At 44.1% G+C, this 18111-nt stretch overlaps 1 protein-coding gene across 3 annotated transcripts in view; it reads left to right on the top strand.

The window, feature by feature from the left end:
• The window catches only part of LOC101474955 (uncharacterized), a 45196-nt gene continuing 27085 nt past the window's right edge, over window positions 1–18111 (top strand). Inside the window, exons 1-3 of one of the 3 annotated variants that reach the window (XM_004549736.3) lie at window positions 1–707; window positions 7459–11244; window positions 14914–14985. In XM_004549736.3, the coding sequence (XP_004549793.2) occupies window positions 8285–11244; window positions 14914–14985 (3032 nt within the window). In that variant the 5' untranslated portion in view covers window positions 1–707; window positions 7459–8284. The other 2 variants (XM_004549734.3, XM_023155226.3) reach the window with 2 other exon arrangements.

The following is an 18111-nucleotide window of genomic DNA, read 5'->3' as shown; positions in this document are numbered from 1 at the left end:
CCGACTCACTAGCTCCACCTCCCCCTACCTCCTACTCTCCATCCCACACTCCTTCTCCCCCAGCCTCTCTTCGCTCCCCTCCCTCCTTTTGCTTACAAGGAGACAGGGGGCTTGCATGGCGACATGGAGAGGAGGTCATGATGAAGAGATGCAGAGAGAAAAGGCGAGAGAACAAAAAAGGAGCAGGACGGGGAGAACTGAGAGGAGCATCTGAGACGATAACTGCCTGTTTGCTCACTCTTGCCTTCTTACTCCCCCTCCTGTCCTTTCACTTCCACACACAGAACAAACGCTCAGACAACTAGGTAGGCACAGCGGAGCTGAAAGCTGTGAGGGATGGATAAAAGGGTTCCCACGTGAAAGGCATGAATCTACGAGAAAAGAGGAGGGTGAAATAGAGGAAGACACAACCAGAGAGGAGGAGGAGGAGAGAGAGAGAGAGAGAGAGAGAGAAAGAGGTGAGCTGGAGAGGAAAGGGAGACAAGAGAGGAGCAGATGGACTCTGCACAGAGGAAGGGGAACGGTGCGAAGCTCACTGAGCAGCAGTGACAGAGAGGTGGGAATTAAAAAAAAAAAAAGCAAACATGAATGCCAGAGGGATGGAAGAATGGGAGGAAGCGACGTGAAGGAATAGCTTGGGAAGAGGGAGCGAGCACTTGTGGGAAGACAACACAGAAGGAAAACAGGAAGAGAGAGAGAGAGATGAGGTATGTGTGACTCAGTTCTGTGTCCTGATGGAAGATAGTACAGCAATCTCATCAGCAGCCTTCTTGCAGCATCACCATAGAGATGGAGAGTTAGGCAAATCAGAGAAGAGGTGAGATTTAAAAAGCAGCGTACAAGTGTCTGTGTTGATTGCGTGCAGTGGACGTTGGCAGCGAGGACATATTTGACTTATTGTTTTGTTTTGGCTCCCATCAGCCCGCTGAATGGTCCTCGCATGCGTGCACACACGTGCCTGCATACATTTTGTTTACATACTCGGCAGGCGTGTGTGTGTGTGTGTGTGTGCACATATTCCAGCAGTGGGGGTGTGCCCCTGCTGATTTGTGAGTGTGAGTGTGTGTGAGAAATCTAGTGATTTCTGGATTTTTGCTTTACTGCAGGTGTGGGAGTCATTTACTGATACTGGGCAGCTTTATGAGAAGCTTACAGAGTGAGAAGCTCAGATTGGTTTGTCGGTGGTGTGGCGTTGCAGGTTCCAGCAGCGTACTTTCATTGCACATTTGTCATGAGCAGGATTGTGTGTGTGTGTGCATGTGTGAGTGTTTGTAGCTATGCACAGAAAGTTTAAGGAGGAGGCTCTGAATGGGGGAATTCCATTTGTATGGATCTGTGTGTGTGTGTGTGTGTTTATTTATGCACGCGTACACGCGTGTGTGTGCTGCTCTGGCAACATGAACATTTCAATTTCAATCATATTAACATGCTTCAGTAATCTTCTCACACATGTGAGAGTAATTGTTTCTCATAGTTTGCATATGTGTTTGCATCCGTCACTGAAGCAATCTTGTCACTGGCGCGCATGAAACAATCCCAGCCGTACACGTACTCTTTCGCGTGGGTGCGCACACACACACACACACCTCCACGTGCACGTGCGCAGGTGCAGATTCGTGCGCCCGCTTTTTCCTGTGTGAAGAAACGCTGTGCTGTTAATCCCGACTGTTGTCGCGCAACTCTTTCCCCCTTGTTCTCTCCCTCCTTCTGCGCTGCACCACTGTATTGCTCCCTTTCATCTCATCTCTCATCTCTAAAGAGGTCAGATATTGCTGTCTCTCGGCTCTTCCGTCTAGCACTTTTTTTTTCTTTTAGCACATTGCTTTTAAAAGAAAGAATCTGTCATCTATCTGCGTCACTTCATTTTCTGTCTTTGCCCAGGAGAAGTTAACGTGTCCTTTTCTTTTATTCTTAATTTCATTTATGCACTTGGAGAATATGCCTATCTGCGGGCCAGGTGTTTCCACTGGACTGACAGCATGCTGGCTTCATAGGTAACACACTATGATGTACTCTTGGGACATTAGTTTGGACAGCAACGTCGCAGCCTGGCAGAGAGTAACCCCCCCAGGGGAGTGGACTGTGCTGCATACGTGTAACATGCTGCTGTGCACTGGACATGTCCGTCTGACCACGAGTTACGAGGTGTTGCTGAATTCACACAGAGACCTTGGGAACCTTGGAAATCTGTGGCACAGAGTGGCGAGGAGACGTGAACAGTAGAAGAAACAAACTGAAGCAGCCAGCGAAGCAAGACAATTGGGCTTGCAGAATGAGCACAAGGAAGAACAATGTTTACTCTGGCTTTCTTTCACAGACACCCAAACATTCTCAAATTTGCTCACAGTTGGCTAAGTATGCTTATCACCATCCACTGGCCTACATATAGGGATTTCATATTAGGCAGAGGATTTTGGTTAAAAGAGGACAGATGGAACAAATCATTTCTGGCACTCGCGCTCGGAAAGATAGAGGTAATCCAGCCATCCTTGAAGAAAGCTGGAACAAGTAGAGTGTCCTCTTTAGTAAGAAGCTGGTGAGAAACTTTGCGAGATAACATATTATGCATGTTTGAATGACTTTTTAAAGTCATGAAGGCGTCAGGAGAAGCGAAAGTATTTGCCACCTGAGGTGTGCAGAGCATCGCAATAAAGCACTTTAAATCACTGTGGTACAGATCTGTTATTAAATACAATTTTAAGAGTGTTCTGCACTGAAACTCAAAAATGTTCCATTTATGACACAAATTCAAAGACTTACTGCTTCAAAACAAACCTGCTTTTCCAAATTAAGACGTGTGTGTATGTGTGTGTGGTGGTGGTGATGGGGGGGCTAACGGTATTACCAGGCCAGAATCTCATGGTTATGCCAAACACTGTGAGGTGAATAATGATTGTTTTCTTGTCGCTTGGGAACAGCAGAAGCATGTAGTAAGCACAGCTTGGCCTTCGGGTCTGAAAAGCAGAGGCAATGCAAAAAGTGTCTTTAATTTGTTATAATGACCAGCAGGGGGAGACTCCTCTGGTTACAAACAAGCAGTGAGATTGTATAGAAACCTATATGAAAATAACTATATTATAAATCATCTGATTTGTGACTTTCATTAAACACTTTGCAACAAGAACAATCAAAGACTGCATACTCCTGATGAAGTGGAAAATTTCCAGTCTCTGCATCCAAAAGGCTAGCTCCATCTAGGCTAGTTTTAAGTATTGTCTCGAAGATCAAGACAGCATTACCCATTTTCTCTTCCATCAGTCTAATGTTTTTTGTGACGATATAGTGGGAACTTTTTGCCCAGAGATAAATAATTGTTTGTGCAAATCTGTCCATGACTTTCTTTAGACTGATCATTCTGAAAAACAAACCAAGCCAAGCACAAAACCTTATTGGTGGAGTTGCTTAGTTTAAGCCTTCTTCAGCACAGTAACGAATGCTCACAATTAGAATAAACTGGAGGGAAAAGAAGGGTGTGTTTGTTGGACTGAAATGCTAGCTACCAGGTTTTCGTCCTAACATTCTGAAACTTTAAATTTGACATTTTAACCATGGTCGTCCAGGTTTTGGGATTAGATGTCGTGAATAAGAGGTCAATCAGACCAGCAAGCCAAAAGCACCATTAGCTTATATGGTAGTGATCATATAAATAGATGATATAACAGGGTCTGCTTTCTCATTAAACTTTAAATTTCACTGTAGTTTATCAAATGAGCACCTTACTATACTAAGAAAGCTTTTCCACTAGTCATTTAAACTGTAAACTATTTAGGAAAGTGCCTGCTGAGTTCATAAATCAAGTTGCAGCCGGAGGAGTCTCCCCCTACAGGTCATTGGAAATAATGTAATTTTATGATAGAGTTTCGTTAGAGATTCGTTGAACAAGAGACACATGCAGCCATCAGCACCAGTAAACTGCACAAGACCATCTTTTTAATGCATGGCGGTTAACATCCAGAGGCTAAACTTCTTTCATTCTCAGCCACGGTGGTTACCACTTGGGCAATAGCTTTATTTTATACTGCTTGATTATATAAAACTTCCTTTGCAGCTAGAGCTTGCTGAAAAACAGCTTGCCAAGATTGAAGCTGGTCAAATTGGAATGCCAGTAGCCTACATAGTCATAATCAAACAAACCAGCATTTACATTTAGACGCTATTATACAAGTGTCTGACAGGAATGACAATGGCTGTGTTCGCCGTGTTGCGTTGGGTATCTAATGAATTAAGAATCATAATTTAATTTGTGTTTGTTTAATTTAATTTGCTGTTAAGCATAATCTGGCTCAAGACTTTCAGCGGTGAGAGGCAGCTACAGCAGTAGTACCGTTTTCTAATTTAAGTACCAGCACCGAGGACAATACTTTTACTTGCTTTACTTCATATACTCCCTTGCTTCTAATAATAATAATATGTTAAACCTATATATAATTCTAGGCTGTTGATTTGCGCATGCATGCAAAAGCCTTTTATTTGCATTTTTAAATGCACTTGCTGGTTTTATTGTATTAGATAAAACTGAACATCCCTTTGTTTGTGAGATTGCTGAGCTGTACTACACTCAGTGCTTACCTAACAAAGTAGTCATCTGCAGGCAACTCCCAAGGAGCTGCTCTTGAATTGGAAATCTCTTTGGACAAGAACACAAACACCAAAACGGCTTATGCATTTTGCATCTCGTCTCTGAGCCGACCGTGGTGTAAATTTCTGTGACAAAGCACAGGTATAACTCTTAACCTCCGTGTGCTTACAGGACCGATAGCTGATCATATAGCTTTTCTTAGTTCCTCTCCACTTCTCCCTTAAATGCCCTGACACGCTGATGCTCCTGATTTACCACTTCACTGAACCCTAACCATGACATTTCCTCTGCTGCCAGGGGTTGCTTCCTCCTGCTTTTGCCCCCCCTCTGCCTGTCTGTCTCCCTCCGCCTCTTCCTCCCTCCTACTTATTCCAATTCCTACTCCTCTTGCTTTGCTATGTGTCTCATAGCATCTCTAAATATATCCCAGCATGTCTACCTCCTCTCCTTCCTCTTCCTCTTTCTGCCTCCTCTTCATCGCAGTCCTCTCTGACAAATTTTAAGCGTGCCTAGACAATCTGATCTGACATGTCTTTACATAACAATCCAATCCATGACACCTCCCATCCCCTCTGCATAGTTGGACCCAAAAGTGTGCTACTGGCATGGATACAGTTCTCGGTATCCTTGAAATCATCAGAATGTTATTATATCTGTGGAACCAATCTTGACTTCTTCTATTTTGAATGTTCAGATGCGTTTCTAAGAGTCACAACAGCTTAGCACGGGATGATCAGATGTGACCTTAGCATTTTCATGATGCACACACACACACACACACACACACACACACACACACACACACACACACACACACACACACACACACACACACACACACACACACACACACACAGGAAAGAGAATAGGAGCAAAACCTTTGCAAAGAGACTATGGTACATCCTAAACAATAACTGCTAAGAGTTACGACCCTTGCTAGGATTATGCCACTGCACACCTTCCACCTCTTCCCTGGTGATTTATCTCTTGTCTGCCAATAAAGCTCAACATGGAAATGTCACATGTGCAAAAGAGCTGCCCTCAGCCCTAGCGGTAAGCCCATGCAGCATTAAGAGGGGGATTCATTAAACTGTCAGCGTAAATTTTGATCCGAGGGTAGTTTGCAGAGTGAGGGGGATGAACTGTGGAAAGCACTAGACAAAAAGAGGCAGCAGAAGAGATTGCTGCAAAGCATTCGGTAGATTGGGAAATAAAGATAGAAAGATAGAGCTGAGAGTGGGTAAAAAAAGGAGAACGGCCAGATGGGAGAAAGATGAAAGGAAGGTGTGCTCAGGGTGACACGTCCAGAATGAGTAAGGGTAATGGCCCTATGATACGTAGAGGGAAATCTGTCAGGGTGAAGGTTGAAAGGCTGCTTCGTACAAGAAATGGGTAGACCATCGACCGGAGTGAAATTGGATATTAATGAAAAACACAGGAAGGGTGGAACCACTAATTTATCCAGGGAGAAGTGAGGAAAGGAGAAATCACCATCAAGGTCAAATGAACAGAAGTTTCTATGCTATAGATGAACCGTAGCTTGTGTTCTTGAGCCTCCGTAGTGCACCGTCACCCACGCCCGCATTTGAAAAAATGTGTGCCTCAACTCAGAGTCATTTGTTTTTTCCGGGTGATTCATAGTTAAGCGGCTCATCTGTATACATGGTGGCGATAAGAAAGTAAAATGAGAAGGAATCCCGCGGTTTGTTTCTAAATCCATTAATATATCACAGTGTGCATGGTTGATATTTCCCCTCAAGGCTCTATCTGCTGTGACTTTAATCATGATTAATCCAAATAACCATGTTTTTAAAGAGGTTGACGGGAGGGAGGGAGGGAGGGAGGGAGGGAGGAGGGTGGGGGCAGTTGTGCCAAAGATCCTCCTCTTCAGTGGAAAGAAAAGAGAGGAAAGCGAGGAAAACAGTGGATGTAAATAAAAGTGGCAGCCCCTCGGGTATCTCTCTCCCTAAATAACCTGGGAGCTGTGAAGGAGTCACTAATTACCCCTCCCACAGAAGATGGGAGGGTGGGTGGGGTGAGGGGAACAGAGTAACAGCCAGTCACACTCGCACAACAGAATTAGCCCGAGCCTGTCAGTGTCAGAGGCTATCACGGGGAGATAACGAGGAACAGATCCATAGATCGTGTAAGGCAAATGACAGCATCACGCCCGGCTGCCTGTTTCGCAGACAGGAAATGAAGTGATATATACTGCATGTATCAAGGCCATAGATCGTCAAAAACAGAGCACGGAATCGGGGTGACGAGAACATACTACTAACTGCAGCATGGTGGACAGACTGTCACAAAATGACCAGATGAATCAGAGAGGATGTCACCATGGCAGATCATCAAGAACTGATAACAGGGCAACAGACTGTAAAACATGGAGGAAAAAGAGAAATCCAAGGAATACGACAACAGTCGTACTGTGTGCCCATGAGCAGAAGTGATACTCAATGCAAAAATTATTGCTGTCACTAAAACACGGCTACTTTTAACAATACTGAGAGGAAAGAGCGTAAAAAAGGAATGAAACATTATACACCCCCCTTGGCCAGTGTGAATAGGCCTTAATTACAATCTCTTTTCACTTGTTTTCAGTTTACATTTCTCCACTGCTGATGATACACCGAGCCTTTTTTTCTCTCTCTTTTCCAACCTCCATCCTTTCAGCACTTTTTCTGAATTCATGTCTCCTTTTCCCATTCTGTGTTGACCCCCGCTCTCATGCATTTCAAAATAGCTGCCTATCTTACATCTTCTTCATTATCGGGAGGAACGAGCACATTGTGTTTCGATGGAAACTGAAGCACAATAATATGGAAACAATTACAGTCTCTTATTCGTCTCTCTCTTTATCTTTCTCCTCTCTTTAGGAACTCATGCTGCCTTCGACCATGAGAGAATGAGTCACGGAGAGAAGAGCTGAGAAAAGAAAGAAGCAGAGAGAGAAAAAGAAAGTGATAAAAAAAATTTTTAAAAAGGAAGCAGAAGAGACCAAAAAAAAGTTTAAAAAGACCAGATCATTATGGGAACGCAGTCAAGCCAATCCCGTACTTTGGCCATCCAATCTCCTGAGGGCCCAGGGGACAAAGCAGGTGGAGAAGGACAGGCTGCCAAGTAGACCAGCCAATGTGATGGACAGACAAAGGATAGGCTGCATTCCCTTCCTCTCCACTTATCTGCAGGTAACCTCCCTGGCCTCTGCAAGAGTTCTTCTTGCTGGAACGTTAAAGAGAAATGTGAATAAGAGGCAAAAAAATACATGTACAACTTCAGAAGACATGAAACAGCATGGAGATTTTAAAGAATATTTGATGCTGCATATATTTATTTTTATATAAGATTTTAAAGGGAAGTTTAAGACAAGTTTTCTCACAGATATCTATACTATACCTTGAATTGGGAAAATGGTAATCCATCTTTTCTTGAGGACAATCTTATTTGCAAAGGAAGTCCTTGGTGTACAGATGAGCTGAGCAGCTAAATGCAATACTGTATAGAGACTGCTACATCTACAGTATTTTCTGGGATGAAAGTGAAACGTAGTCAGTCAATCGTATAGATCTCTCACTGTTACACTGAATATATAGTGATGGAGCGATCGCTTTCCTTGTTGACACACTAACACAAGAGATTCTCCACAACAGCAACCTGCCTTCACAGTGTGTGGATGTTGTGGGAGCGACAGAGGCTGGAGAAATGGTGAGCAAAGAGCCTGACCACTTGCTCACAGGCCAGACCAATGGCAAGAGCAGCTTGGCAGACAAGTTACCTGGGACAATGACCGTGCGCTCTGTGCTTCTCAATCGAGACTCCCCCGATATCGAAAGTCGCCTCAAGCGGCGCCGCAACCGCACCCACCAGGTCCGCTTCAAAGACCTGGAGGATGGTAGCAGCAGCAGTGGCAATAGTGGAACAGGGGAAAACAATAGCCATCAGAAGCCTGTCAAAGACTGTGACAGTCCACATCCTCTTCGCAAACACAGCAGCAGGTCCACCCTGCCATGGACTGACAGGGACAGGCCACAGACCAAGGATCTACCTGGCCAAACCTCTGTGGTTGGGGCTGTGCGTGGTGACATGGCGAGCACTATAGAGGTGGTGGCTGCCTTTTTAGCTCGAGCGCCTCCTCATCCATTGACACCTGGTCCTACACGTCGAACCTGGGCACCACCGCAGGCTAACTCCCTAACCTTGCCAATGACACGCAGGCCGAGTACAAGCACCAGCACAGCCATTCAGACCTCCCCATGCCTGAAAAAGCCCCAATCTCTCCCTTCCTCCCACACTCGTAGCCACAGCCTTGGGGACTCAGTTGGGGTGGATGGGGATGACGAACATGACTCTCAAGACGAGTTCCTTACTCACAACCATGTGTTGTTACCTGCGTCCAAAGATCAGAACGGCCCTCCTGGCCCAGGGGAGCGAACTGTGGTGGAACGAAGGTCTAAAGTATCAAGAACCGAAATTAAGTCTGCTGTAAAACCCTCAAGGCACAGCTGCCCCCCTTTAGTCCTTCAAAATGCTGAGCCATACCACTGTTCCTCTGTATCCTGCCGAGATGGCCCCAAACGTCAGGGAAGCATTACTCCCTCAGCGATCAGGAGGAGAAAGCGTCTAAATAGGACAACGAGTGATCCTGGAAAGGAAGTGCACTACTGCACCACTCCCACACAGACTGAAAGTCCCCGTCCATCCCCACCCCCTTCAAATACCAAACTCTGTACCACTCAAGTTCAGACTGAGAGCCCACCCCCTCCTTTAAGTTCAAGGTACAGCACCACCCAGAGTCAAACTGAAAATCACCATTCTCCACCTTCAAGTGAGGAACAATGCACAACCCAAATTCAGACCACCAGTACCAATCCAACCCTACCTCTGAATGCTCAACAGTGTACCGCTCAAATACAAACAAGCTCTCCCAGTCACTCTTCTCCTGATCGTAAACTTTCCACTACACAGACACAAACTAAAAGCCCGTTTGCTTCCCCACCTTTAATACCATCACCCAGCTCAGTGCAAATTCTGTGCAAGCCTATATCCCCAACAGTGACTCCAGACCCTCCTACTACCCAAACAACTACTGTGCCTTATTGTACATCTCCCCCACCTACAAGTGCACCAATACAAACTCCTGAGCACTGCACAAAGCTACCTTGTACTTCTCCAGCCAAGTTAGCTTCCACAGCCCCACCTCCTCCCAAAGCACTTTCCATTCCTTGCGCCACTTCTGTACCTACTGTTACCCAACTCCCAGTCCCCTATTACACTGTTGTGTCCCCACCAACAACACCCAGCACAGCCGCAGTCTGCTCCAGTGCTTCTTCAGCTGCATCGCCATGCCCCACCCAAAACTGCACCCCCCTTATGTCAAACGTGGTGTCATTCCCTCAGTTAACCCGCTCCACCTCTACCCCAACTATAACACCCATTGTAACTCCTGCTGATCCCACCAAACAGCCAACCCCTGCCCCAAATGTAATACATCAACCACCATCAGCAGCATCAAATGCTACACCTTCATCAAATGTAACTCCCTGTACATTTGTTACTCAAACTGCCATATCTTGCACATCCATATCATATTACACAACTACACATGCAGTTGGTCCCCATGCACCTCACTTGAACCCAACTGCACCTTCTTATGCCACAGTTATTCAAACTGTCTCTCATTGCAACATCCCATGTCAAACTTTGCAAAATACCTCTTCTGCTTGCACAGGCATAACCCCTTATTCCTCCCCCGTCCCAAAACTGAAATCTTGCACTTCTCCGCCTCCGCTTGTGAAGACCTATGTGTCCACTCTTGCAAATGTTCAACAATGTGCAACACCAACTAAAGCCATTCCTCTGTACTCTTCCACATTTCGTGCTGCACCACCGTACACCCCCCCTTCTCAGACCCCGTACAATGCTCAGGATAAGAGGGGCATTCGACTTCCACCTCCTCCTCCACCGCCTCCACCATACACACCACGAAAAAAGGGAAATGATCCGCCAGGTCCTGCAGTCCGAACACCCATGCTCAGGGCAGACAGCAAGGTCAGCAACAAAGATAAAGATAGAGAGAAGGAAAAAAAGGAGGATATAAAAGACTCACCAAAGCTCTGTGAGAGAGCCAGCTCTCTGAAGCACAGAGCTCAAACTCCGCCAGTTGCTGTGATGAAGGGAGAGAAGCAGTCCTCCTCCTCCTCCTCCTCTCCTGCCAAGGCCTGTTTTAAGCCCAGCTGTCTTAGCTCAGCCCAGGCTCAGCTTGGGGCGCTACACAAAATGCTCTGCTCAGGAGCCAACGTCAGGCCGAACACCCCCAACAGCCAACACGCTCTCCCTCCAAATCAGCAGGGATGCTCTGGATCCAGGGGCTGCTCTGCTTCTGGGGGGCGGCCTACAGCTGGGCCCCTGACTGCCACCCAAGCTGATACTCTGAGACAGGTCCAGGAAATTCTGGGAGGGTTGGTGTCTGGGGCCAGGTGTAAATTGGACCCATCCAGGGTGACAGAAAAGCTCTTGAGTCCCAATGGCCCTCTGCATGATATTCGTAGCTTGCAGACTCAACTTCACAGCCTGGAGGGGGTCCTGGAGACCAGCCAGAACACCATTAAGGTCCTGCTGGATGTCATTCAAGACCTTGAGAAGAAGGAAGCTGAGAGAGATGGGTGAGGCTATATTTAATTTCAGTGAGACAATTTACATAATGAAAAAGTGAACCTGCTTTGAATGTTATTAGACAATTAAATGACTGTTATCAGTTGTCACCCACAGATCACGCGCACCCTGCTGTACCCACTAGTAAGCCAGGAGGTGCAGTATCATTCTTTCTGATCACTGGTTGACAGAAAGTGACTTTTATGTAAGCCACATGAATAACACATAAACTCTCCAGTGTACGTTTCACCCTGGTAAGACAGAAAACTGAGACTTCTAAATTGTGATTATTATGAACAAGTCTGTTTAAATTAAAACTATGATCTTTAAGTGCTTCACTTGAGACTTTGGTGACTTTGGGGATTACTATAACATAACCAAACAACCAGTCAACAATAAACTTCATATCAACAGTAATAGAAAACAAAGAGAAAGCACAAGTCTCATATGCACCTGGGTTCATCTGATTTATAAAGCAATAATGTACTACTAAGCCTATTTGTTGATGATCTACTGGCTGTATTTTTTTGCCACAATAACAACTGATAATTGACATTTTACAGTTTCTCTCAAACATAGAAAAAACACCATAGTTAACCTGCAAAAGACTGTAACGTGACCCGAACCTTTCAGAATAGGCTTTTGTCTCAATGAATAAGTTACTCCTGCCAAAAAATGACAAGCTCATTTGACACTGTGTAAACCAGAGTCATCAGAATGTTTCGGTATTTGGTCGAAATAACTCTACAAGTGATTTCCTCATCTTCTAATTTCCCTAAAAAGTTTTGTTCTACATGTTTCTATTGACAGTGTTTCTATTGACTATATTGCATTCGGCTTATTTTCCTGATGATAACTGAGTGCTGTTGTGTATCAAAGTGAATTCAGATGATTTATCATGCAGTGTTTATTGCATACTTTGTAGAGCAAAAGTACACATACATTAGCATGTAATGTGATGAATAAAAATTTCCTGCAATTATCATACAACATAGTAAATTGCAGTAAACAGACCATAAAATGTAAACATAATTGCAAAGTACCCCCCCCCCCCCCCCCCCCCCCCCCCCCACCCCCACCACCACCACCACCACCACATAGATTGTCATCGCTTTAAGCACATAGCGTGGAAACAAGACACGGTTTTCTAGTATTCTACATCAATAAACAGTGCTGGAATCACTGGACATCCTGTTACTCTGTTGGCCACAGATTCTCAGCCACCTCACACCTAATGTGTTCGCTTTCAGTGTAAAAGAGAAAGAACCATTGAATGCCGCATCCGTCCTCTGCACTCTCCTGGATCTTCTTACATTCATGGCAGGCTGCTTGCCCTATAAAATGAGTTGGCTCTTCAGTGTTAACAAACTGTTGTAACTCTGTTGCTCTCAAGCTCTATAAAATATATACATACACCTGGATCACCAGATTTTGGTTTTCTGGTGGACTATTCTGCATTTAATGACATACATAATAAAGTGCAAAACTATTTTTTAAAAAATGGTAAATGGCCTGTATTTATAATAGCGCTTTACTAGTCCCTAAGGACCCCAAAGCGCTTTACACATTCAGTCATCCACCCATTCACACACACATTCACACACTGGTGATGGCAAGCTACATTGTAGCCACAGCCACCCTGGGGCGCACTGACAGAGGCGAGGCTGCCGAACACTGGCGCCACCGGGCCTTCTGACCACCACCAAACACAAAAAAGTCTGCTTTTAATTACAAAGACATGCCAAGGTTGTTAGCTATTTGCTTAAATGTCCTAAAAGATATTAGCAAATGCTAAATAACAGACGATAACAAAGAGAAATACTCTCTTTGATGTGCATACATTTAAAGCTGAAGGTTTTCAGATATTGTGTGTGACAGTTTGGACTGTTATTGAAGAATTGAGCCAAAGCAACTGGGAACAACCGAAGCTTGTTGAGCCCAAACTCTAAAAATATGCAATACACATACATGCGCAAATCTTACATGACAGCAGGGTCAGCACATTTTAATAGTTTGCTGGACTGTTCCGCAAGTAGAGCTCATTTCCTGAGCTTGCTATTAAAAAAGGCTGTTGGCCTTTTTAAAAAAATCACACAGTCTGGAATTTAATTCTAGAAATTTCACACACTAGTGAAGATGGCCCCGGATCACACCATTGTTCTTTGGCACCACGTGCCCAAGGTGGTTTCGAAAAGATAGTGTTACCAGTAGTGTGAAAGGTGCTGCTGCCTGGGGTTAAATCAAGAGCCTCAAAAGGGCTTGTTTGGTTTTAGTGTGAAAGCCCTGGGCTAAAAGAGGAGCTATCCCACAACTGAAGCTGTAAATATGAAATGACTGCAACCCTTGGGCTAATGGAACTGTAAACCCAAGGCTACCAGAGCCTTGCAGCACAGTTCCAAGCACAGTGTGAGAAGCCATCTGTTAATTTTTAACAGTCAATCGCTCAGCCTTTATTAAATTTAGAAAGATGGATAGATATCAAAGCCAGACATAACAGCGCTTTGCACTAATAGACTATCTCTTCTCTCATGGAACGGAGCAGACAAGTGGGTTGTTGTAGACAGATTATTCTTCACCAAAAAGGGAATATCCACAGCCCAGCAGTAATAACTTTCCAGCATCGTGTGCTCTGAATATTACAGATAGATGGTTGTTGCGCCTAAGCCTTGCTGTGATGAAGCTCCTCTATTTATAGCCAATCCCCCTACTGCACACAGTGTCAATACAAAGCTCTGTGGACAGAACACAATATAAATTTGGTCAGAGTGAAAAAGGCAAAAGCTAAAACGGCAGGTTGAGCGACAGAAAGAGGAAAACGCAACACCAGATTGAGCAGCAGCAGAAAGCAGGGGAGCATCTGTAGTTATTTTTACGACGTCTCATGTCAGTCAGGCAAGTGTCAGCTCTCAATATGCTGAGGAACTGATCTCATGTCAGACCACGGGGAGGCTTATGGGAGTTTGGGCGCACCTATTTCGCGAAGCCTTGTTCCTCATGCATGTATGCAGCAGGCGGGAGAGATTGTCATCAAGTGGTTTCAGATGCTCCATGCCTCTTTAGTGTAAAGCCATTCTCATCAAGTCTTTAATTAATCTGCTTCCTACATTGTAAGCAGCTTAGTAATTTCTTCTGCCTTATCATTCCAAAATAGTACATGTTTGCGGGGGGGACGCGAAAGAAAAATCATGGATACACAGGAAGGGATGCGTGTCTGTGAATCCATGGAAAGACTTGACTGATGTCTGAGCAGCGTAATCCAAATCACAGTGTTAACACTAATGCCAGCCCTTTGAAGACATCTGAACATGTGACTGAACAGCCTACTGTCTCATAAAGTGACACATCTTGCATGTTCCAGTATTTAAATTCAGTCCCCGGCCTTGTGCACGCAGACTTGACTTCTACCTCATAAGCATTATTTTATGCCTGGAGTGATATAGTGACTCATGGTTTACGTAACCGACCGAGCCCGTTGGAAGGGGTATCGTTCATTAAAAAATGATCAGGGGTGATTTCAGGGAGGAGATTGGTTTATATTCAGGACTTCGTGTGCCAAAAATTCGACTCAGCGAGGGAAAAATGATAACCTCAATATGTCTTTGTGGGCTCACACAAACACAAAACCATTCCTCTTTTATTTTGTTCCCCTGATATGTCATCTCTGCGCTTCTCAACAGAAGACATTCCTACAGAACCGGACAGGACATCGAGAACTGTGGGACCTGCAGGGACTGCGCGTGCATCATCTACAGGTACGTGGATGTATACGTATTTGGAAATCTGACTGTTTATTGCTTGCATCACACGTGAGCACCGAGAGCACAGAGCTTGTGTCGGTGCACAGTTATGTGCATCACGCTGTCACTTTGAGTCACATCAGAAGTTCAGTTTTATGGCTTGGTAGGATTGCCATTCTGCTCTGTGTGACAGCACGGACGGATATGAAGCACTCTGAGTATGGCCACTCGTTGCATAAACACCGCTGCCAGTTTTGATCACTGAACGCATTTATAAGAGCTGCATTAATCGCAATCATTCTCCTGCTCCTCCTCTAAATTAATAGGCTAAACAAGAAACACAGACTTAAGTCATGCACCTGTGTTCAAACCACTTTTTCCCCCTCCCTCTCCCCTTTTTGCTCCTCTCATTTTTCAACTCTCGTCATCTCTCTTTTAGACACACACAGGCACTCACACACACATAGAGTGACTCCAGAATCATTCTGCTCTGAGATTTGAATTAAAATCAGTCAATTAACAAACAGGATTTCACACTTTGTGAGAGGGTGAAAAAAGAACAGAAAAGTGGGGATTGTGACAAAATTGAAATCCGTGTCTCCTGCTTGTACATGTCAAAAACTGTGGGGGAGGGGAGGGGGTCCTTCAGAGAGGAGACAAGAGGAGAAATGAAACCCATGATAGAATAGGAGGGGTGACAAGAGTGCTTGCATGCGTGGATGTAATTTGATTATGGCAGGATTAAAGCAGTACTCTGATTATTAAAACTTTCATTTAAACACCTCGGATGGGGGCTAAGAAATTATTTCATAAATCTGCGAACGAATAACTCAATTAAGGAGACAAAATTCATCATCAGTCTTTTTAATTGTGGTCTGGAGCGGCGAAAAGTGACATACATTCACCTCAGACTGATTACTTCCAGTGATTCGATTCCGTGCCCACTCGCTCGTTTGTTATTTATTATTTTGCTTATTATTTTATTAATAAGGTGTTTCCTGTAGCTGCGACGTATCCTCGACCTTAACTCCATTATCAAGCAAATGGCATTATAACTGAAGCTTAGTTACTGTAAACCACATAAATGATTCAATCAAACTATTATCCTAATCTGATTGTATTCAGTAATTATACTGTGTGTGGAGAGCCCCTCTGTCAAAACACATGGAAAAGACAGTGGGGGCGACAGTTGAGGACAAGAAAGCAAAAAAGAAAATAAAAAACAGAGAGATCTAAGAGAAAAGAGAGATTTAAAATGAAAGATGAAAAGAGGGAGAAGAGGCCTATAAGAAAAGTGATTGAGTTGGAAGCTAAATAGGGGTTCATCTTGAAATATTGCCACATTACTCCTCAGGAATGTCTGAAGCAGCGACACTTCCTAATGTTAAAGTAAAAAAAAGAAGAGAGATTCAAAAGTTATCACTCTGGGATGTTCTTCGCAGTTTTTTTTCTCTCGGGTAGCAGTTCTGAAATATTTGACTTAATACTGCGACCTGCCGATGACATCACAAGCCTCGGTTTTATGGTCAGATGAGGACTTATCAGTCAATCTGCCGCCGAGTCGACATGCTTCTTTCCATGTGTGACAAGAGGATTTTCCTGCTTTGAAAGGGGGGGGGGGGTGGATTCTCTTTTCTCTGCGACTCAAGTAGAGCCGAGTTTAGAAAAAGAGAAGTTGGCAGCAGTACAGAAGAAGGTGAAGATAAAGCGTAGCCTGAAAAAGTGAGTGATGGAAAAGCCCTGAAATCTGACAAGGCAGATTTCATCAATTAAGAAGCTTCTTGGAATCTTAGTCTTCGAAGAAAAGCCCAGCTCAGCACGCCGCACTCTGCCAATCTAGTTGAAAAGCTGAGATGGGAGTTTATTCAGAAAAATGAATTCCATTTCAGAATTTTTGTGCAAGACTATTTGTCATTGACAAGTCAGCCGCAACAAATTTTAGCCGAGTGATGTGACCGAGATTCATTTCAAAGCGAAATAAAGAGTATTTATTTTCACGGATCAGATAGGTACTTGTATAAAAAGGGTCGCGATAAGCTCGCAGGTCAATACCGCTACAATCAAACCGTTGTTTTGGTTAGTTGGCCGCCAGCTCGTACATGTTCCTCAGGCATGTGGTGCTGGTGCTTAGCCTTTGATAAAAGTGGCTGCATGCTTGCCACATCGAAAAGGAGCCAGCAGAGGTTGTTTGCGATGGATGGATGGATGGATGGTTTGGTCGTTTGGGTCCAAAGTTCAAACTACTGACCTCAGTGGCTCTGTGAGGGTCTAAGGCAAGAAACTACACAAATGCAGATTTTTCTCCTGATGATTTTCTTCCTCTAGTAATGACCCCCAGCCTCCACTGCATAATGCAGTGTAATGTTCAGGTTTCAAACCTGCTAAAATGCGACCAGATTATTAAAAGGCACAGAGGCAGAGCTGGTGCCAGCACTGGCAGGGCAGCGGCAGAAAAGAGGACTTTTCTGCATTTTTGATTCACTGCACTCAAAGTGCTTTTTTTGGCTGTGCCACACAGCTGTTTCTGGTATGGACACAAGCTGAAACCATAGTATGTTTTTGTGTTAGATTTCATCTACATTTAATCTGATTTTTCTTCCATTGCAATTTTAAGGAAAGATTTTGAGTTAAATCTTATACCTGGTGTTGTTGAGCAAAATTGAGTTGAAAGACACAGTTCAGTTCAGTATTTGTCCTGAGTGATCCTGAAATCCAATTAACAATAATCATCAGTGTTTGGCTTACAGCTTGCAGGTGGAAAGAGTTAATGCAACGATACATTCTAGTAGAGAGTCTGCAGTTTTCAAACACAGCAATTACACTACGCTTTTGATCCTGTGTAGTAAGTGTTTTTTCTCCTGATTGCCTCAAAGGTCGAGAAAATCCATATTATTCTTTTCAGACTTTGCTTTTGTGACCAGGACAATGACATTTTTAAATTTAATTACTGGTTACCAAAGGGAAGTTTGAGGCGTAATCAATCAGAAATAACAAAGAAAAGAAAAAAACATCCAACTTATTGTCTAGGAAAAAGTTATGTTACGTAATGATATGTGTAAGAGTGGGATTGTAAACCTTGGAGGAAAAAAAGGACAAAATCTAACCCTCACTTTAATGCAGGCACCAAGCTGGATATGATAA

Source organism: Maylandia zebra, linkage group LG7 (assembly GCF_041146795.1).
Source record: "Maylandia zebra isolate NMK-2024a linkage group LG7, Mzebra_GT3a, whole genome shotgun sequence".
In the NCBI taxonomy this organism is placed as follows: Eukaryota; Metazoa; Chordata; class Actinopteri; order Cichliformes; family Cichlidae; genus Maylandia; species Maylandia zebra.
Note: the sequence above shows the minus strand (reverse complement) of the source record. Positions and strands in the feature narration are given on the sequence as shown.